This window comes from Diceros bicornis, chromosome 38 (assembly GCF_020826845.1).
Source record: "Diceros bicornis minor isolate mBicDic1 chromosome 38, mDicBic1.mat.cur, whole genome shotgun sequence".
Lineage (NCBI taxonomy): Eukaryota > Metazoa > Chordata > Mammalia > Perissodactyla > Rhinocerotidae > Diceros > Diceros bicornis.
In genome coordinates this window covers 10,200,974-10,223,163 of record NC_080777.1, presented here as the reverse complement: position 1 = coordinate 10,223,163, position 22,190 = coordinate 10,200,974, and the positions used below count along the sequence as shown (strand labels likewise).

At 47.0% G+C, this 22,190-nt stretch overlaps 1 protein-coding gene across 2 annotated transcripts in view; it reads right to left on the bottom strand.

Moving 5' to 3' along the window:
• The window catches only part of SUSD4 (sushi domain containing 4), a 123,228-nt gene that overhangs the window by 17,772 nt on the left and 83,266 nt on the right, over positions 1–22,190 (bottom strand). For both annotated transcript variants that reach the window (XM_058533645.1, XM_058533644.1), the window contains exon 5: positions 18,552–18,740. In XM_058533645.1, the coding sequence (XP_058389628.1) occupies positions 18,552–18,740 (189 nt within the window). The remainder of the gene's footprint in view (positions 1–18,551; positions 18,741–22,190) is intronic.

Genomic DNA, 22,190 nt, shown 5'->3' with positions numbered 1-22,190 from the left:
AGGGAAGCAGCAAAAGGGGCCGCTGGAGGGCCGGGGGGATTCTGCTCAACCCCCACAGGGCTCTAGACCTTGTTTTCATGTTATACCATCATGCGACACACCGACAGGGATACGTTCTGAGAAATGTGCCATTAGGTAATATCGTCATTGTGCAAACATCATAGACTGCAGTTACACAAACCTAGATGGTATAGCCTACTACAAACTCAGGTTATATGGTACTAATCTTATGGGACCACCGTTGTATACGCAGTCTATCCTTGACCGAAAGGTTGTTATGGGTCGCACAACTGTATATGGGAGCTGTCCAACATGGAGGACAAGACTGGTGATGCAGGGTGGGAAGGGGGACGGAAGGAGGGAAGTCATTAAGAAGGTGAAAGGAGCTGTGATCATATGACACGAGTGGACAGACTGGCCTCTGACAGGAGCAGGAGGGAGCCAGAGGGGAGATGAGCTGGACACAGGGACGAGTAGATCCGAAGCCAGGGCGGTGGAGAGAGATGGCCGAGTTGCTATCTGACGGCTCCCACCTTCTAAATGAACTATGAGGTGAGGCCATTGCTTGGCAGTGGGGTGGGGGGTGGGGAAGCTTAGAGTTGAGAATTATATATCACTTATCACAGTCCTTAACCCAATTATATATTTCACTATGGGCAAAAGAGGAAAATGAGGTTTAAAAATAGTCTATGTGCCTTGTGACTAGTCACACAAATTATCTTGGGGGGACAGAAGAATGTAGAACACTATAATCTATAGCCTCTAATTTTTTTTTAATCCTTCTGAGCCATGAGTCTGGGTGCTTGGATTGGATGTCTTCATTCTTACTCTTCCAAAGGTTCATGCAGCCCCCTGGATGCTCTTCATGTAGGAAAGAGCGGCCCCTTTAGTCTCTGCACCCAGATCTACCCCGCAGGGCTGGAGGTGGAGGCTGCAGGCTGCTCACCACAATCCTCTTCCTGTCTTCTTCCTGGACACAGAGCTGTCTGCGTTGTCCCTCTAAGTTCTAGTCAATGGAATATCAATAGAAATGATAAATACTACTTCCAGGCCTGATCCATGAACCTCTTCCAAGCTTCCGGCTCACTAGAATGGAGACAACCCCTCAAGGGGACCTTAGAAGCCACATTTTGGAGACAGCAGAGCCTCCACTGGCCCCTGAACGACTTGGTGGAGAAGAGGCCCTGGCTGACCACATTCACTAATACCGCTGCATGAAAATAAACTCCTATTTTGTTTGAGCCACGATGCATTTTGGGGAACCTTCTTAGAGCAGTGGTCTACCATACACAGTGAGGAACAGCAAAGCACTCCCTCTCCTGCTGTTCCCTGCTGTGGTGACCAGCACCACCCTCCCTGCCATATCAATGCTGCATTTGAAGAGTGTCTTAATGACTTAAGTCTGCACATTAGCATCACCTGGGGAGTTTGCCTAATTGGCCTGGGGCAGGTCCTGGGTTTGGCAGGTCTTCAAAGCTCCACAGGTGGGGAGTCAGAGTGCCGAGCGCTGCCTCAGGCAGTTGCAACAGAGAGCTGGGGAAAATGAAACTCCCTCCACTCTCCAGCTGCTGGGATGGATGGCTTACAACATTCAGTGGAGCCAGTGTGAGAATTAAATGGACACGGTAGCTGGTCTGGGTCTTCACCTTCCACCAGACCCTTGTTGTCGAGTCCATGGACCATCAGCTTTGGAATCAGCTGGGAGCTTGTTAGCAATGCATAATCTCAAGCCACACTCCAGACCTACTGAATCAGAAACCTCATTTTAGCAAGATTTTCAGGTGATTCACATGCACAGTACCGTTTGGGAAGCTGCCCCGGGACATGAGGAAACTTCGTGGCTGAGTTCAGTGGTGAAGAGGAGAGAAAGCTCTCTCTTAATGCCAGAATCTGGGCCACAGCCGGCCTGCAAGAGCCTGGGGAAGTGATGGGGAAGCCAGGATTCTGTGTATGGAGTGCGAGGGCACCATCTCAAGACAACCCACCGCGTCGTCTGAGCAACACTCATAGGAAGCAGGAGCACAGTCGCTGCTCCATACATGGACAGACCCACCCAACCCTCTGCCTTCAGGAGTTCTGCTGGCTCCTAATAATCAAAGCTGCCATTGCACCAGCTGTCCCCAGTCCAATCTAAGCTTGGGTAATGATTCCAAGGAGCTGGATGGAACCCTCCACGCCAAAGTCATAGCTGTTTCCAAGGCTACGTCCAAAACTTAGCTTTTAGCTCAGGAAAAATCAATAAACATTATACAGCATATTACATTTTCCACTTCTTTTGCTGTTACAACACGGAAGGCCAATAAATGCGTCCACTCGAGGAAGCAAATGTTGGCGAGGCTGGGGCTTTGTTTATTCCTGGCTGGCTGGGGCCTGGTGTTTACTTGCTCACAGATGTGCTGACAGATCAAATTTAAGATCGATATTACCCAGCAGCCCCGAGGGATGGGCTCTGATCTGCTTTCCAACTCGGAGCCACCACATGAGGGTGTCCCTGAAGATATACAGAATGCATCTGATGACAACTATGAAGCTTCAGTGCAAGAAAAAAACACAGCTTCACATGAGAAATCTGAAGTGTGTCTGAGCTGGGAGACACGATGAAGCCAGGGAGGAGCACGCATGTGGGGGAGCACTTGTAAAACTGTGATTTACTCTGATGGCCTTTTGCAGCAAGGAAAGGCTGGCGCCAGAATCAAAAGCTGACACGTGTTTCTGGGTTCTGAGGAGGCTGCTCTGCTTTCTTTGCAGTGACTAGAGCACCAGCAGCTCAGACGAGAAGAGCCTTAATCGCCACAAGGTGAAAATAAATTACAAGATCTCTGTGGTGTCAAAGCGTCCTGATGTGTGTGAACCTTTTCCAAAAGAGGATTCCCCTGCAGCTGGAATTCCTGAGGGTAATCGGGGCATCTGAATTTTTTGAAAGGGAGAGAAATCAGGGGCACAAGGTTAAAAAGGAGTGTGTGTCCCACGCGTTTGCACAGAAAGCCCACAGGTAAGGGGACATCTGGAGTAGGTCCTTTCTGCCCCTCTCTGCAACCGGCAGACCCTTCCGCCATCAGCCACGCTCGAGTTAAATGTTGCCAGCTTATCCTTGCAATTTTTAAGTTCTCTCTCCACAAACTGGACCAAGTGCCACACTGATAAATTCATGTATCAAATTTTCTAAACTTCAATTTTTTCTCCCATAAATTTTTTCTTAAATTTCTGGGGCCTTCTCGTTCTTGTCTATTAGCAAATCCTAGCAGGAATAAATAATTGGAAATAAATAATTGAGTACACATTCATAATAGTGGGAAGCAACTGGTCACGCTTTGTTTCTAGCTGTGTTCAGTGTGTCCACATGTGTACATGCACACTTACGGGTATGGTTCTGTATTACACATGGAAAATAAACAGCAAGAGGGCTTCTTTCTGCATAAGAAATACTTATGCAGTATTTCTTAGCGTTCTGCCAAAAAAAAAGTATGCTCATCTGTGAAAAGTACCATGCTTTTCTGACATCTGAACAAATTTGAGAACCGCCGACTTAGAAGTCATAGACAGTGAAAGGCGAGTTAGAAAGGGAAAAATCAGCTGGAAGAACAGAACAGGAGACAGTGTGAGAGCGAGAACGTGAGACAGGCTGAGAAGATGTAAACAAATCAGTGGATGAATGCAAGATCCACAGTCAGCTTCACACAGTGCGAAGTGCACCTTCTTGGGTTCAAATCCTGGCTCAAACACTTGGGCATTTTACTTAACCTCTTTCTGAGCCAGCTTTAGTTTCCATCATCTGTAAAACAAGAAAAGTAATACCCACATGGCAGGGCTTTCATAAAAATTAGAAATAATATCTGAGAATCAGCAAGCACAGTGCCTGGCACAAAAGAAGATGCTCAATAAACAGAGACAGTTGTTATTAGCTATATTATGAGCCAGTGAGATAAACATGCACGCAGTAATTACAATAACAACTTTTAACAACCACCTCCAGCGAGGGCAGTGTACATGCACTAGTTCACTTGATCCTAACAACAATTTTGCAGAGCAGGTGTTATTATTGCCTTATTTATACAGATAAGGGAATCAAGGCTCAGAAAGAGGAAGTTACCTGCCCAAGGTCACCCAGCAAATAAATAGCAGCGCTGGGATTTGACCTTAAGTGAGGTTTACTCCAAGGCTGGGCTCTCTCACTGATTCTTGCCGTGGGGTTTTAAGTGTGCACAGGGGAAAGGGAAGGTAGGCCACCCAAGGGCCAGATGTGAGAGCAATGACTTCTTTATGTGCTAAGATGTGGGTTGTGCACAGCAGGGTTAGAGTTTGGAAAAGCCTTGGGGTCTCTAGAGAGAGAAGAAAGGTGAGATGGAGGAACCCTGATGGACACAAGAGTGTTCCCATTGGTTCGGTGGGCATAAACAGGGTGCTGTGTCCTGGGCCAGAGGAGAGGCTAGCTCACAAAAGGGCTGTGGGAAGAGTCCAAAGGATGCTGGCCAACTGGGATTTGGGAAGCTTTGAAGACAGCCCTTTAAACCTGGAAGCAAGAGGTAGAGGGAAGACAGAAGGGGCATCTGCTTCTTCTCAAGCCAAAGCAGAGAGAGCATGTGGTGTGGGTTGAATATGCGCCCCAAAAAGACATGTTGAAGTCCTAACCCCTGGTACCTGTAAATGTGACCTTATTAGGAAATCTGGTGTATTGCAGATGTAATCAGGTTAAGATGAGGTCATATTATAGTAGGGTGGGCCCTTAATCCAATATGACTTTGGTCCAACACCAATCCAATGGTGTCCTTATAAGAGGAGAAGAGATACACAGAGTGAAGACGGCCATGTGAAGACACAGACACACAGGGAGGATGTCATGTGACGACAGAGGCAGAGACTGGAACAGTGTAGCTACAAGCCAAGGAATGCCAAGGCCAGCCCTAGAAGCTAGAAGAGGAAAGAAAGGACTCTACTCAGTCTCAAAAGGAAGATAGCCCTGCCGACACCTTGAATTCGGACTTCTAGCCTCCAGAACTGTCAGAACATAAACTTCTGTTGTTTTAAGTCACCGGGTTTGCGGTACTTTGTTAGAGCAGCTCTAGGAAACTAATACAGCATGAGTCCATCCTTGGCCTGGGAGGTGGAGGCCAAGCTCTTGGGCCAGGTCCATGGGGAAGCAGCTGGCTGGAGCAGGAAGGTCTCCTGACTGATGTCAGAATGTCTGTCTGAAATAACTAGACACCAAGATTTCCCCAAAGTGAAGTAAAAAACAATCGTGTACATTAAAGTGGTTAATTTGTGAGATGTGCTGCAATGGAGGGGGAGGGGTGGTCAAAGTAACACAGAAAGCCTGAATCCCGGGCCTCGAACCCTAAGAGCTCCTTGGGGAGAAATCAGTCATTCTTCTCTTTGGGTAGTGTCAGCAGAAACCAGGCTAGGGAGCCTTGTGCTTTGGGGACAGTAGAGGGTCATCCATAGTTAACTCAAAGGGCCACAGTATCTTTGAAGATGTCAAGCAGTACGGCAGAGCAAGGTTCCTCTCACATGCTATCTTAGCCATGGCTGTATGTAGAATTCTTGGCTCCCCAGCTTCCTACAAATTTACTTTTCTGCCCAATTCAAAAAAATTTCTCTCGGATAAGATGTCTATGGTATGAAAACCCAGACTGATGTAGGCACAGTGATTGTGATTGTTTGAGCTAAGGATGAGTTTTAAAATCTGAATTCCTAATGCCTGGAACTATTAAATCCCTTCCTACGAATGGAAGAGATGGTGTTAGAAAATGCATTAGGTTCTCATTCATCAAAGAGTAAAGTGAGCGAAGAATGTGAGTGAAGTCCTAGACTTTTCTGCAGGAGCCACAGTTACTCCAGGAAAAGATGAAGTATCAGATGAAGCACCATCTCAGCTAAGCCCTTTAACTTTAGAGAAATCTGGGTATAATTTAGAGTCAGGCACCATCTTTTTGCAAAAACAACAAAAAACCCTCCTCCTGTACAAAAAGAGAAAATGACTGTGAACACAGGCATTTATGGTTACAGGTTCTATGAAAAAAAATGAATGACACAAGACAGCAAGATGGACATGGAAAGGTGTGACTATTTTACCTGCCTATCACCCAAATGTCTAACTACTTTGGGGAAAAAAGATAGGGAATTCTGGCAATCATTTATGAAGACAAGTGGGGATGGGTTGGGAGCTGGAGACGAATGACCCCAAAACCACCCTGCAGCGTGATACTTCCTAGTGACTCCCAGCCTGAAAAAGGCCCACAGAGTGACTAAAGGGATTTACTACTGCTATGTTGTACCTGATTGCAAGAGGTTTTATGACCGTACAAGTCATCAAATACAAGTCTTCAACTTCCCAGAGAGGAAAGAAGGAAATAAATTCTGCCTGGAGCAGGGATGGAGAAGATATTCTAGAGTTTAAGGACAAACATGGAGATCTTCCCATTTGTGCTGGTCATCTATTTTCTGAGCATAATGAAGTCACCCTCTTGGCACAAGCTAGTGGCTCCAACTACTGGTTGCAGCTCGGCTAATGCTTAGCTCTGCACTCTTTTCAGTGACCTGACATTTAAACATCACAAAATAAAGACCTCAGCCTGCATGCCTGTGAGTTTTTCAAAAATATGAGGAGACTACAAGGTAAAGTGGGAACACATTTTGGTGAGAACCACGAATCCAACAAAAGAAAGAGACTGGTTCCCCACCCCTCTGCCCCCAACAACATCTACCCTGGCCTCCAAGATCTCAGCTGCCATGGAAGATGTGGAATTCAGACGAATTCAGAATGGTGGGCCCCGGGAGAAGTTTGTGTGTAGGATTCTTGTCATGGATGAGTAGCTGTCACTGTAGAAAACTTGCAGCATTTCTACTGACACAGTCTGACAAAGGGCTTCAACAGATCCACAGCAGGAGGCGGGTCTCCAATCTCTAGATTCATTCACTGACTAATGATTCAGCCCTATCCCTGCGCCTTGCACCCAAGAGACATTTCCACAAAGACACAAGTGATGGTGCCTGGGTTCAGATCCACTGTGTCCCCTGGGCCGATGCAGGCCCCAGGACAGGCTGCCTGCCCTGGTGAGAGCAGAGGAATGGAGGGCTTGGGAGAAGCTGGGCTCGAGCCTAGTGGGATCCCATTTCTGAATGTGAGTGTGTGGTGGGGGAAGGGGGTATTCAACTCTTCCGTTGGTGTTCTCTTCATAACTTGATTTGATGGGAGAAACGGCTCCAGAATTCTACGATCCCATGGTGGGCCCTTGGTGGGAAAAAGAAGCACTTTTCTTCTTCCTTCGACTTCAATGTAAATCTCTTCATTTGAATGAGGTGGAAAAGAAATCTAATTCTAGGAGTCCAGGGGAGCTGGAGGCTTGATGGTCACACGTTTCGACTGAGGCTACAAGAAAAGCAAGGTGCTGAGACAGGGTCCCACCAAGGAGCTAGGGCCAGTGAAGAGCAGACCCGGAGAGAGAGGACGAGGAAGAAGTCAGGGCTATCCATCAAGTCAGGAGTCACAAAATTCAAGAGAAAAAGAGCCCGTAAAGTACTAGCAGGGAAGCCTGAGAACTTAGTTCTACTTGAAAAATAGGAACAAGGTCTCTTGGTTTTCTTAGGACAGAAAGATCAGTGTTTCTGGACTCAATATAGAAAAAAAAATAATGAAGCCTCTTGATGCCACGGCACAATCTGCTCTTGAGTACAAGAGAGATGTGTGACCGAGAAGAGGAAGAAGCTACAGTGGCAATTACTTATTTTAAAAAAACAAAGAGCAAGAATTCAGCACAGTGATCCCTGAGAAATGCAGGTATGGCACGCAGACAGCTATTATCTTGTGATCACTCTGCTGTAATGTATGAACAGTACATGGAAATGGTATTAGAATAATTTACTGTTGCTGGTGAACAATAAATTAACAGGACCACTTGCTATTTTGCATTTCTCTCTAATAAAAAAACCTTGCCAGGGTCAAGGGTCATGGGGAAGTGCCACATGCAGGAATGTTCATTGCCAGGAAACAACACAGCAGAAGAGGATGCTACGGAGTAACGTATGTGCCAAGAAGTAGGGCACATTTTCAGTCCAGAAAGCCACCTCCCTGTTGTTTCAGACAAGTTTTCCCTAGCTGATGTCACTGACATATGAGAGGGGGAGGGCCTGAGATTTCCTCTTTCCCAGGCCCAGGGAACACACATTTGTCTTCACAGGGAACTGAAGATTCTCCCGTTTTTGAGAATAAGATCTAAAAATCCCATAAGACTTTGGTGTAAGCTGGGTTCCTCATGAGGGGTCTAAATTCGCCATCCACTCACACACGTGAAGGCTGGGGGTGTGAGGAGAGGGGGTTATTTTTGTGTGACCCAGCAAATCATTTCAATTCTCTGGTCTCAAGTTCCTAAGGAGACAGAACTGGATGGGTGATTTTCATACTTCACACTGGCAAGTTCTTTCTTCAAATAAATCTGAAGTGGGAACACAGTATGCACATATGTAAAACAGCCAGGACAGAGCTGCCTCAGGCCTCTCTGCTGCCTAGGGGACATCTTGGGCCTCAGAACCTTGGGGGTAGGAGTCCAAAGCCATCTGACCGAGTATTACCTAGCCTTGTACAAACCTCTTACATTAGGCTGAGAAGAAGAGAGAAGGGTATAGGTTGGGGCAAGCAGATAAAGGAGAAACCCTCCCTCCATCTTCCCCTGAATAGAGGCCCCACTGCTCTACTGGATAAGGAAGAGAGAAAAAAGGCATTCATTGCTCTTTTCTTCATTTTCTGCTGATTCAATTTCATACTGGATCCAGCTGCTGGCAGGATCGTGGGTGAGTCTGCAGGGAGCTTGAGAGCCCAGGAGAGGCTAATGGAGACCACGGTCCTAGCCAGCTGCTCTATTCTGACGGTGGAAGGCCTGAGGGGGTGTGGGTGACCCGTTGGTCACTGCTATTATCACTCCAGTTGAGACGAGCAGGACTTGGATTCCTAATAGCAATGGCCCCACAGCGCTTAGTACATCTCTGGCTGGTGCCAGAGCCCTACCTGGGAAGGAAGGAGGGAGGGAGGGAAGGAAGAGAGGAAAATTCCTACACTGCCCACCATTCTACGCAGTGCAGCTTGGGCCAAATCATAGTGTATCCTTCTTCCTCCTCCAAAAACTCTCACATGATAAAAATCCAGGTTACAGGGAACGTTAGCAGAAAAAAACGTGGCCCGTGGGCAGCTGAGCAGATGACTCAGAAGGCAGGGATCCCGCCTCTCTCGTGGAAGCCAGCACAGTGCAGAGAACAAGCACAGCGGGGGTGTCACGTCAGGGCTGCTTCTGAGTCTTGGCTCTGCAACTCAATCTGTGAGGCCACGTTCCACGAAGGGAGAATAACACCTGGAGTCATTTTGAGGCGAAAGATAACAAATGAAGTGCCTGGTGCCTCGATGACCCTCAGCAAACATCTGCCTCCTCTCCCTGCTGCCCCCCTGGTCATCAAGGGCAGAAACTCTCCTGGCACCCCTACCCCTCTGCTTCACCTCCCAGAGCCAGCGAGGACAGGGCAGCCTCTCTGGGAACAGTGTGTTCTGGTTAAGAGCAGAGTCAAAGAATGTGGCTGCCAGGAAGGAGCCTGGGAGATCAAGTCTTCCAGCTCCTTCCCTTTCCATCTGAGGAAATGAACTCCCCTGCCAGCAAGCAGCAGAGCTAGGATTAGAATCCAGACCCTAATTTACAGCAGGTACTCTGGGTCCTAGAGGTGCCTGGAAGAGCAAGGTGGTCTCAGGAGGCACGTGGGCTGGGCCACTTGTGAGCACGGTGAAGGGTGGCCTCTCTGACCCTCAGTTTCCACATCTGCCAGTTGGCACCACACTTCTCATCATGGTCATGAGGATGAGAAATCATGTTTTAAAGGTAACTCCACAGTGCCTGGCATAGAGTAGGCATCCAAAAACTGTCCAAAAAATGAATCAAAGGCAGTTTTAGTTACAACTGCTACACTCTGTTGAATACAGATACCATGTGCCAGGAATGCAGGGGGGAACAAGGCCCTTTCTGTCTCGGAGCTGCTCCCCGGAAGATGAAATTCTGAGTGTGGCTTCTCCCTGTTCAAGAATGTAGGGCAGGAGGCCAGCCCTGTGGCTTGGCGGTTAAGTGCGCGTCCTCTGCTACTGGCGGCCCGGGTTTGGATCCCGGGCACGCACCGACGCACTGCTTCTCCGGCCACGCTGAGGTGGCGGCCCACATACAGCAACTAGAAGGATGTGCAACTATGACATACAACTATCTACTGGGGCTTTGGGGAGAAAAAGGGGGAAAAAAAAAGGAGGAGGATTCGCAATAGATGTTAGCTCAGGGCTGGTCTTCCTCAGCAAAAAGAGGAGGATTGGCATGGATGTTAGCTCAGGGAAGATCTTCCTCACAAAAAAAAAAAAGAAAAAAAAAAAGAATGTAGGGCAGGAAGGGAGAGGAGACTGAGTGGCATGGGCCTCCCAACGGCAGGGCCGCCTGATGGTGCAGAGCTGGGGCGTGGGTGTGGGAACCCCAACTGGCCGTCCAGGGACAGGCCTTGGACACACTCCCTCAGCTCTGGCACTGCCAATTCACCTTTGCAACGGAGGTGCCGGGGTGCGCAGGGGCAGTGGGGGAAAGGTCAATAGTGGTGCTTAAGGCTTTCTAAGCTCTGAATTCTCCGATCGATGATCCCAAATCAGCGCCATTAAACCCTGCTGTGACTTTGTCCTGTCATTCCCTTGATCCACTTAAAATTCAACGCAGAAGACTTTCCAGCTAATTAAGGGGTCCAATTCGACACTCTCTTATTGAGGATCTCCAGGCAAGACAGCTCGAGAGACCCGACTCTCCCTCACTTGTCTGGGGAAGGGTGACAGGCAGAGGGGCACAAGTTCCACCAGGAGAGTGTCCAGACTCTGCTGGGGGGATGGCTTAGCGACGCGACCTCATCACCGACAATAATTTACAGCAACCTTCTTTGGAACAGGCCCGGGCTCCTTGCTTTGAATTTCCCCTTTGGAAAATGGGAACAACCTTGGCACAGGGGCGGCTGTAATTACACCTCTGAGTGTCACCCCCGGAGCTCCCTCCCAGGGGCTCTCATGCTCTCCTAAGAAGGCAGGGCAGGTCTTATCTGAGGAGGTCCCGATTTGGCTGCTGTCTTTCCTGTTCCTACACAGGACTCACTTTGAAGTCCCGAGGCGCTTCTGCGCGAAGGCAGGGCTCCTGGAGGGAGAAATCGCTTCGGGCGCCTCTTGTACCGGAACAGAGTTTTGACTCGGGAACAAAGCGGACCACAAAGGCGGCTTGGGAACTGGGAACCCTCCACATCCAAACTGGCTTTGAGTTTTGATCCCAAATTGGAACCTTTCAAGTTATTTCACATCTGGCCAAACAGGGTTTTTGCTTTCTTATTTTTCCTTCTTTTCTTAGAAAAGGACGCAGACCTAAAAGGACCCCTGGGCGCAAGCAGGTTCTTCGGAAATCACGCTGCTGCATTCCCTGTAATTGAATCTGAAATGTCTGATTAAGCTTCCGTCCCCGGCTGTGTGAGTTCTGAAATGAATGGGAAGGGGAGAAATCACTTCGGGCCTTCTGAGTTTTGGGATTGGTGGGATTTAAAAACAAAAAGTTTCAGCTGTTCGGCTTCTAATGGGGTCAGGTTTGCTGGTTCCTGGGAGAAATGCCAGCCACAAGGCTGAAGGAGCCTGCTGCAAAGGTCAGCCTTGGGGAGGCCACTGCCTAAGTCATTACAAACGAAACCTCAGGTACCCACAGTTCCTGGAGTGATTTATTCCCCTATTTGGGCAAAGCAAACACACAAGCACAACAGACTCCCCTGGGCCCCTGGGTCCACGCCTGCTGCCTTCCGGGAATGCCTGTGGCCTGGCTGCCTTCTGAGTGGGGCCGGGCACTGTGTCACAGAGCCAACCCAACACAGCCAAAAGTGATTCCCCAACCCCACCCACCCCAAGGCTTTCAAAACCATAGAGACCCCCTTTAGAACCCCTTCTCAGCGACCTCAGAGGAGGTAACCATCTTCTCTACCACCAGAGGCCCTGGATAACTTCCAAATGGAATATTTGGAACAGAGCTCCACCTGTGTAGATTTCAGGACCCACGTACGGGATGTGTGAGCCAAGCAGGCAGAGACCTTGTGTCACCTGTTTGCCTCTGAATTCTTTGCACCTTGCAAAATACTCAGCATGTGGACATAAAAAATGTTTACTGGATGAATGACTGAATCTCATAGGCGTTTATTTAAAATAGCATATACCAGATTTTGGTTTCTTTCCTTTCAAACTCTAATCTCACTAAATGTTTAACTGGTCCTTTCTAGATTTGATCCCATCTTTTTCCCTAGAGATTACTGAAAGAAAAACTTCTGGTTAAAGAATCTAGTCCTCTAATTTAACAGTTGGGGGGACAGAGGAATCTTTAAGTAGGTAGGTCACAACCAAGGACTCCAAATTCCAAGTTTTGGCTCCAACCATCTGTCCTCTCGGCCCTTGCTACCTGCTTCAAAGATGCAGTCATGTGATCTCTGCTGTTGTTAACCTGTCCCCAGGAATTCCTGTCACCAGATACCCTGCATCAGGGCTACTTCCAGGCCATTTGAAAACCTGAATGTGAGGAGAACGTTCCAGAATCTTACGGCTTTTGGATGGTTCTTCCCCACGTAGAGAAAGAGCCCTTTCCCCAGCTGCCCGTAGCCAGAATTTGCAGCCCCGACAACACAGTGTCTAGGGATTCTGGGCAGTTAGTACGTCTTCTTAGACAGCGCTGTGTGTGTATGCAGCCCTCCTTGTAACCATTTGTTGAACAGTTGGTTCATTTACAGTCATGTGCCACCTAACGACTGTGAAAGATGACAGGAGTGGAGCTATATTAAAATAGAGCCAGGGCAGCCATTTCAGAAGAATTTCCTTGCACGTCTTGTTTTCTTTATCTTCCAAACTGGACCAAACCGCCAACATTCCAAGAAGTCAGTAAGGACAAGACTATCCTGTCTGTAAGGCCTGATAACACTGGACTTTGCTGATGACCGAATCGCCAACCAATCAATGAAGTTTGGCCTTTTGCCTGATGACCGAATCTCAAGCCAATCTATGAAGTACAAACCCAGCCTTACCTCATCTAGCACCAATGAACTCCTCTTTAATACAACTCACCTCATCTCCCTCATTTTTCCCCATAAAAACCCTGAGCCCCTCTCCTGTAATCAGGAAACTATTTGGGTCTCTACCTGAATCTGTGCTCCCCAAATTGCAATTCTTTGATCCCCAATAAACGCTTTGCCTCTTAAACTGGTTTCTGTTTTTGTAGGTTGACATGATGTTTTGGTCAACGATGGATTGCATATTCAACGGTGGTCCCATAAGATTAGTACCATAGAGCCTAGGTGTGTAGTAGGCTACACCACCTAGGTTTGTGTAAGTACACTCTATGATGTTCGCACAACAATGATATTGCCTAATGATGCATTTCTCAGAATGTATTCCTGTCGTTAAGCGACACATGACTGTACTTATTTTTATGCCCCTCAATATCCTTCTATATTCGCACCCTTCAAACCCCTCACATACACTGAGGCACGCTGCCTTGGCTGACAAGCTCTACAGAGCTTCAAAATGCCGGTTCTTCCGAATGAGTGAGATGTTCAGACTCTCTCTTTTCCCAAAGCTCAAGTGGAGACAGAAAACATGCTTCTGTTTAGTCTCCAGAAAAATAAACAAAACCCCCATAAATCCCTGGGTAGAAATTTTCATTTTACAATTGTGATATCACCTACTAGAACTTTCCTTCCACCCTTTCCAAATGCATAAGCACTCAGGTGCTCCTTGGTAAAGGTAGCCGTGTGCATATGCAGACACGTCTGTAATGATGCTAGTCTCCGGATAAGGGGATTTGTCACCTTGTTCTCCCCAGGAGACTGTAAACTCTTGAAAGTAAGGAATTATGTTCTTTTCTTACTTTGTAACTCCCCAGTGCCCAATTTGGTGTTGCTCTGTGCCTAGCAGGTGTTCGATAAACACCACTGACAACATAAACCGAGTTCTTAGCACTTATAAATGAGAAACTGCCCACAGTCATTGTCAAAGGTTTTTTTTTAAATATTTCTTGGTTTCAGTGTGTGTGTGTGTGTGTGTGTGTGTGTGTGTATGTGTGCGTATGAAAGAGACAGAGAGAGATGAGAGCCTCAGAGATGAAGATGGCCCAAGAATGGAAAACACAGAGTTGAGGAAAAGCACATAGACCCACAGCAAGACAGGCCAACACATATGGAGCTCCTTCCAGGTCCAAATAGTCCAAATATATATATCCATCTACTTTAAAATGACGTAGCAATATTCTGGTTCTAGACTTTGTGATTCTGGGCGCTCTAACAACTTCCATACAGCTACGGGAAATGCACCTGCTCCAGGATCACCCACTCTCAGGAAGATGGGAGCAACAGCACAGGCCTGGAAACACAGGACCTGCACCTTTGGGGAAGCTGCCAGAGCGCTTCCTTCCAAATCACAAACTCCTTCCTGAAGCTAGGCATCAATTACGGGATTGTTGACATGGGAGTGTGACAGCTGTCACTCAATGTTGGCACCAGTGATGCCTGCCCTTACAAGGTGCTCTCCATTCCACTAGGGAGAGGAGGCGCCACATGGCAGAAAGAGCTATGGACGAAGAGTTGGAGGTCTGGACAAGTCAAGTCATCCTTCAAGGTATCAGTCTCGTGGTCTGTGAAAGGAGACCTTACAAGCCCTGACAGCCCACTGGCTGGAGTGAGGCTCCCCTGTAACGTGCGAGACTAATGGGCACTTAGGGGGCAGCAGTGAGAGCTCGCTGCCACCCAGTGGGCAGCAGGGTCTCTCTTGGGGCTCATGGTCCCCTGCAGCTGGGATTTCTACAGGGAGGATAACTAGACCAGAAAGACAAATTCCTTCCTATGCGATAATTCTTTAAAAATTCTTTGACTCTTTAAAAAACGGCTATAAAAATATCAAATTGTTTCCCCGCTGGATTGTAGAGTAATCAGAACAAGTTAAACAGTACCTTCATGATTAAGAGCATGAACTTTGAAGTGACAAAGACCCATGTTCAAGTCCCAGCTCCCCTACTTACTGGCTGTGTGACTTTGGGAGTAAATATTGAAACTTTAGAAGCCTGGGTTTGTTCGTCAGTAAAATGGGGTTAAAAATACTACATGCCTCACAAGAGCAAGAGGAAGACAAAATGAGGTCCTGTGTCAAACATGTGGTTGAGAGCCTGCCACACAGTAAGCTCTCAAAATTAATGGCTATTATTGTTGTTCAGTATTTCCTCCATTATCTAGAATTCATCTTATACAAACACAGCTAAAAGTGTGCAAGTAACCAAAACACCATTGGAACAACCAAAATAGTGTCACAATGTATATGCAGAAAGCCTGGGTGCCTTCTTCACACAGTCATGCCCACATTCTCACTTACTTACTGTGACTTTGCACACAATTCTAAGGGCAATAATAACGATGGAGATTTGATTGACCACCTACTGTGTGCCAGGCACTTCACTAAACGTGTTATCACGCTGGATCCTTACAGTCCCACAAGGTAAGTATAATCATCTCCCCCACTTTACGGATGAGGCAGTGGAGGCTAGAGGCTAGGTACTTGCCCCAGGTTAGATGATTAAGTAGGAGACCCGGCATGTAGCAAGGCAGTGGGAGGTCAGTCGCACTCTTCATCAATACATCACACGGCCTCCACCATCATCTCAGTGATTCCATCTCCTGGCTCGCAGCAGGTTAGAAAACGAGTCGCAGGCAGAGGAGCTGCAGTGACAGGTGCACTGACAGCTGAGGGATGGATGGATGGATTAGCAGGGAGAGGCGGAAGGGCTGAGAAGCTCATGGACCACACAGCTGTCCAGATCCAGTCACTGTAGGGGTCAGATGCCCTAATATATTTAAAAGCCCCTGAGAGCATCACGATCCCACAGCACAGTGCAATAACGTTCACTATGCCATCAAGAAAAATCCAATTGTGTGCTAAGGAAGACAGGAAAAAGAGGAGAGGAAAATGCGGGTGATATAGCAATGGGGTAGATACCCTTGGGACAGGTCATCTACGTTGAATGCCCCAGGACACTACTGCATACATAAGGCACTATCTTTTAAAAAGATGATATACAATTCAAGAGTGAAAGACAAACCAACACCTAGGTACATCTGGATAACTTTTCTGTGAATCCTTACCTCTTATTTCAACCCACTGCTTCATTTAACCCAGTTTCTATCAAGTCTTGAGACAAAAAATCCTTTAGTCCACTCTGTGCCTTTCAGTTTAGAATCGTGGCTTAGGTGCCATTAGCCAGGGTAGCATTTAAAGGTCTCACAAATGAATTCCATCAGATAACTTAAAGGGACATGAATTGCAAATAAAGATGTAAAGATTATTTTAAAAAAACAAAACCTGAGGGGAAAAAGGTGTTAAGTGGCCTTCCTGGCACAGATATTTGTCACTCTGGGTTTTCAGGATCATCCCTCGGCCATAACCCAGCTGGCAGAGGAAAAGGGACATGCGTTAAACCAGAGACTCGTTTCCAATCAGAAGCCAGGCACAGCTTCCTGTTCATCTCCTTAGCTTGTTGCCCCTTGAAGTCAGATCATGTTTGTGCCTACTCATATCATATTCTCTAGGCTTCCTAAAAAATACTTTCAAAGTCCCAAAACGAAGCTTATCAGAACATGACTGCCTGAAAGGCATTTAACCAAATCTGATAAGATTTTATAATAGGCACTTTAAATTGATATAATCATAACAACGATACCTTTAACCGAGCCTCTATTTCTGGTTATCTGAGCAGGGAGGAACCTCCAGGAACCAGAAGAGCCCCCTTTCATCAGACCTCGGCCTGCTGCAGTGTCCAGACAGCAGAAAAACTGTCCCTGGTGGACATAGAGGGGATGCCCTGATCCCTCTAGGCTAGGGTTGCCAGATTTAGCAAATAAAAATAGAGGACATTTGGTTATATTTGAAATTCAGGTAAAGAAAGAATAATTTTTTACCATAAGTAAGTCCCATGCAATATTTAGGACATGTTCATATTAAATAATTATTTGTTGGGCCGGCCAAGTGGTGCAGTGGTTAAGTTCGTGAGCTCTGCTTTGGCGGCCCAGGGTTCGTGGGTTCGGATCCCGGGCGAGGACCTATGCACTGTTCATCAAGCCATGTTGTGGCAGCATCCCATATACAAACTAGAGGAAGATGGGCACATTTGTTAGCTCAGGGAACATCTTCCTCAAGCAAAGAGAGGAGGATTGGCAACAGATGTTAGCTCAGGGCCAATCCTCCTCACCAAAAAAAATTATTTCTTTATCTGAAATTCAGATTTAACTGAATTTTTCTGTATTTTATCCAACATCTCTACTGTAGGCTCTGATCTCCTAGGGGATTTGGGATAGGTGGGAAGTAGGGGCGAGTGGGGGCATCACTTACTAGCCTAGGAGAATGCAAGACTGATGGCCCAGGCCTGGCATTCTCGCTGCTTTGGCACCAGGCTCCCATCCCTTCTGCCCCTTTCCCCACTCCTCTCCAAGGAGGCTCCATGGCTCCAGCCAACCCCACTCCAAGTCCCTGTGTCTCCTTTAAGAGATGCCTCCTCTGATTCCTCCGACCATCACTCTCCCCAACACACCTCCCACTCTGACCTCTTCCCGCTCTGAGGTGCACACTGGAGAGATGCTGCCTGTAAGGACTCGTTTGCTTCCACATTCTATTGTGTCTCATTTCATTTCCCAAGAAAGGCTGAAAATAGGCTTTGGAGGGGCTCTTGATTGGAGGTTTCCTTTCATTCTTTTTCTTTCCCCATACAGACCCCCTCCTGCCTACCATGTTCAGATGCCAAGAAGCAAATCAGTGTTTGTTCTCTTTGATTACAATTTCAAGACCTGAGTTAAAGCAAGGGCTGTGCCAGCCTGTCCAACTTGCCCAGCAGAAGATTTTATGGCTTCTACCCCCACAAACTGCCCTGATTCTGACAATGATGCCCTGTCCCCCTCACTACTTCATACTACTGATTGGTGGTCTTCACTAAACCACAGTCCAAAATAATCACACAGACTGTATTTAACAAAAACAGGGAGGAAAGAGCTCCTGGTTTCAGGCTACCGAGCATGTGCTTGCAGCAAAACATTTACAGCTAAGCCATAAAATGCATGGAAATAGGAAGAAACATTGACACAATAAAACGAAGGATGAGATTAATGATGCTATAATGCAATCTGTTTTCATGTGGTGCAGAGAAAATTAATTTTTGAAGACATTTCATTTAACTTTGCAATCTCTTGCAGTTTAACCTTTGATCCTTGAAACTTTCTCTTTTATCCACTCCGTCCCTCTTTCAGCCTGAGGATGGGGGAAGCAAGTTTTATGTCTGGTTGTAAGTATAGCTTCATGGTAGATGACCAGCTTTGCTGCCTCTGCTCGAGACCGAGGCACGCGGCGTCCTCAGGGAACAAAAGTTATTGCTGATTGTAATTCTCAGCCCTTCACCTCCTAGTGAAACATCCACTTTAATCATCCAAAACTCAACTTCCAAAAGAATAAGATGTGTTACCTTCCAGAGCAAGGCACCGGGGCGGGCTGGACGACCAGATGAGGTTGTGTAGGCACTCGAGAAAGTCTGACCCCTCGAGTTTAAATCCGGGAAAGCAGTGATAGGAGATGACCGTGCCCACCGGGAAGGAGGTCTGGAACTCGGAGATGTTCACGTAGCCATTAGAAGAGGCGAGTGGTCTCAGGCAGCCTGTGACACACGAAAGAAACAGGGAACATTTCACTCGGTCCTCTCTGTCCACCTAAAAGATAAAGCACTGTCGCTCTTTCTGTAAACGTGGCCTGGCCTCTGAGGAATGAGCACCGTGGTCTTAAATGCTCAGACTTCCTTATCCACTGACCTATTCTCCTTGTCATGTGGATATTTGCCTTTATAGTTGAGAATGGCACCAAGAGGGCCAAAGTAGGGAAGTACCAGGGACGGGTGTTACTGCTGGTGGTTCTGGCCCTAAGTACACGTTAGAATCACCTAAGGAACTTAAAACACCAATGCCCAGGCCCACGCCCAGGGTCGCCGCATAGCCTGGGCATCCTTATCTTTTTTAAAGCTCCCCAGGTCATCCTAACGTGCCATCAGAGTCGAGAACCACTGAGGTGCCACAGAGGAAAGAGACAGCCCAACTGTCTCAGTGGTGGTGGTGGGTGGCTTGAGAAGGTCATGATGCAAACTTCGTTCCATTATAGCAGATTATGGAACAGAAGCCTGCCTGACACAGTGCAACTAAAATTCTGAAGATCCAGTCATGTTTTATGTGAAATAGGTAAGGAACCTTGTAGCACAGTGGTTTGCAAACTTGAGAATGACCCAGAGAGAGGGTTTATTAGAACAGACTGCTGGGCCCCACCCCTAGAGCTTCCGCGGAGCCTAAGGATTTGCACTGCTAAGGTTTCCAGGAGCTGCTGCTGCTGGAGGCCTGGGAACCAGGCTTTGAGAACCTCTACTGCAGTGAGCCCGTGCACCACGCACAGAATTCTGTGTGCCATCCGAGTGGAAGTGAGAGCCGGATGCCACACTCCTCCTTCTGTAAAACAGTCACTGCTTTTTGTCTTGAAGCCTGTGCAGCCCAGTGGGACATTCCCAATGGCACAGAGTCCCATGTTGTGTGGCATCCACTGTGATCATGGAATTTCTGATGGGCTTCGGCAATTTCACTGGAGGGAATAATGACCCTGCAGAGCTGTGCGTTCCCGGGGAGAACTAATTGTGTGTGAAGTAAATAACGTATCATGGAAATACCTACTTTCCCTTCCGATTGCCAAGTACAAACTACGTCGCGTGTGCTGCAGCAGACGACTGAACTCTTCTAAGCCGACTCTGTTAGATATTGTAAGTATCAAAGAGCTTTGTGTTCAGCAAATTGCTTCAGTCAGCACCCTGGTATACGGTGTCTGTGTATCAGGGCGAGACAAGGGTGAGGCGAGGGAGGCCCCTGGGATGCAGAATTTAGGGAGGCGCTCACTCTGGGGCCATGTAAGTGCTGATCCTACACTGCTGTGTCCTGATGCCACAGAGCTCTGCAGACCCAGCAGACCATTGCCCAGAGCCGGTCAACACTCAGGACTCACCATACCTGAAATGCATGGTGCTCAGATTTTTTTTTTCTGAGCTGAAAACTGGCAACATTTATGGCTAAAGTGAAAAGTGTTGGGGGATGCTGGGAATCAAGAATAAACAGAATCGATAACTGAGAAAAAAAGATAAGCAAATTAATATGAACAAGGGAATGGATTTGAACCCGTAAGCATAGTTCATGTGAGTTGGCACCAATGATTGTGCCCATTTGCCCCTCCTCCTAGGAAGCAGTGTAGTTTGAAACCACCCACATGGATAAACTGGCTTCCCCAAATAAAAACAACTCTGATCCACAGCGAGCAGGAGGCATCAGGTCACTGCTTTCCAAAACACAAAGTTCCCATGGAAAAAAATGGCCTTGCAACAGCCCTCCCATTCCGCCCTAAAAGGTGATGGAAGAGGTTATACTCGTGCAATAAATTGGAGAACGAAAGAAATGCTCCCTCCTGGTTGGAGACAGCCTGTCCTAAGTATAACAGTAAAAAACTGGCTTCAACTCAATACTTCAATGTGATTTCTATTTGCACTTCTAGATAATAGAGAGTAGGCTCCTCAGGCTGTAGCCCCTGGATCTATAGGTGCAAATAAAAGTTACAGGAGGAAGTGTCACTCTAAGGGCCAATTATATCCCCCCTGGGGCTCCAGAGGTGTCAGGCTGTCTAAGGCAACCGATTCCTCATTGCCTGTGTGGTGCCCGGAGGGTGCGAGGGTGGCTGGAGGAAGCTGGAGCAGCCAGGACTCGCTCCTGCCTCCGGGCACAGGGCACAGGGGTGGAGTGGAGAGCAGAGCACAGACCAGGGACACCTCCTGGGTGGGGACGGAGGGCTCTGAGGAAAGAAGGTGGGCTGTGGGTTGTATTGCTGTTTGAAGAAGCACGCCTCTCAAGAGCAGCCAGCCGGCTTTTTTGTCGTTGCAGAACTATAAAAGCTATGTTTTGACTGAGATTTGACTAAGGGATGAAGGAGGGGAGGGGCAAGAGTGGCCAGACAGAGCAAAGGGGAAGCCTGTGTCTGAACTCTCGACAATGATACCCCAAGACGTACACCACCATAGGGTATGTTTTAAAAAATCATTGGGGCAAAAAGAACCCCTAAAGGAGCATTCTGTATTTAAATGATATAAAAGGAAATAAAAAGGGTGGGAAAACAAAATGATAAGTGGAAAATATGAAAGGAAGAAGTGGCCAGAGTCGGGGGTAATTTTCTTCACCATTACTCTGGTGGTACCTCAGGACTGGAACAGATCAGCGGTTAATAAAGTTCATTTGAATAAATAGCCCAACCTAAGAGCCAGCTGCTGATTTTGTGGAAAGTCTCTGAAAGTGTAAATAAATCACGTGTCTCCTTTAACAATGTAATATATAACATGCTAAACAACACAGGAAGTTTCTGGGGAGAAATGCCCCAGTGTGATGGTCTGGGCTGCCACCGTCCTCGTAATCCTGAAGCCTTTGTTTCCTCAAGGGGCCATGACTTTTAAGTTCTTGCATAAGGAAATGATTCATTTCCAACTACAGGGCAAGCAGAGCAATATCAGAGTTTGCCAGTTGTGATTTCCAAGCACAAAGTTAACATTCATCTCAACTTTAATATGCCGGTGCTTTCGGTGCAAATAAGATTGCTCTCCTTCTCCCTCGAAATATGAATTATGCATTGGCTTCTTGGTCCTTTGGTCCAAGTCACATGTCAAAAAATAAAAATCAGAATTAATGTGAACTTGAGGGCTTATTTTCACAAACAGGGCCCTCTCTGTCAGCCCAGGCAAATTTAAAAAATGCAAGCGGATAAATATTCACTGTGCGGTTTGGATGAAATTTGAATTTGATTATTTTTCTGCTCCTCATGCATTATAAAAAGGGATAACATTATTAAGAGAAAACAGCCTCTGTAAGATTGGCTTTAAATATATTCTCACCACTACTGAAGTAAGTAGAAATGCTCGGTTATTTCCATTAAATATACAATAGATCATCATTGCGTTCACAGCCTGGTTACAAGTCTCCTAATTCTTAAACTACTTTTGGTTTTTTAGAGTAAAGGAGACATCCAACAATCTAAAGAATAAGGT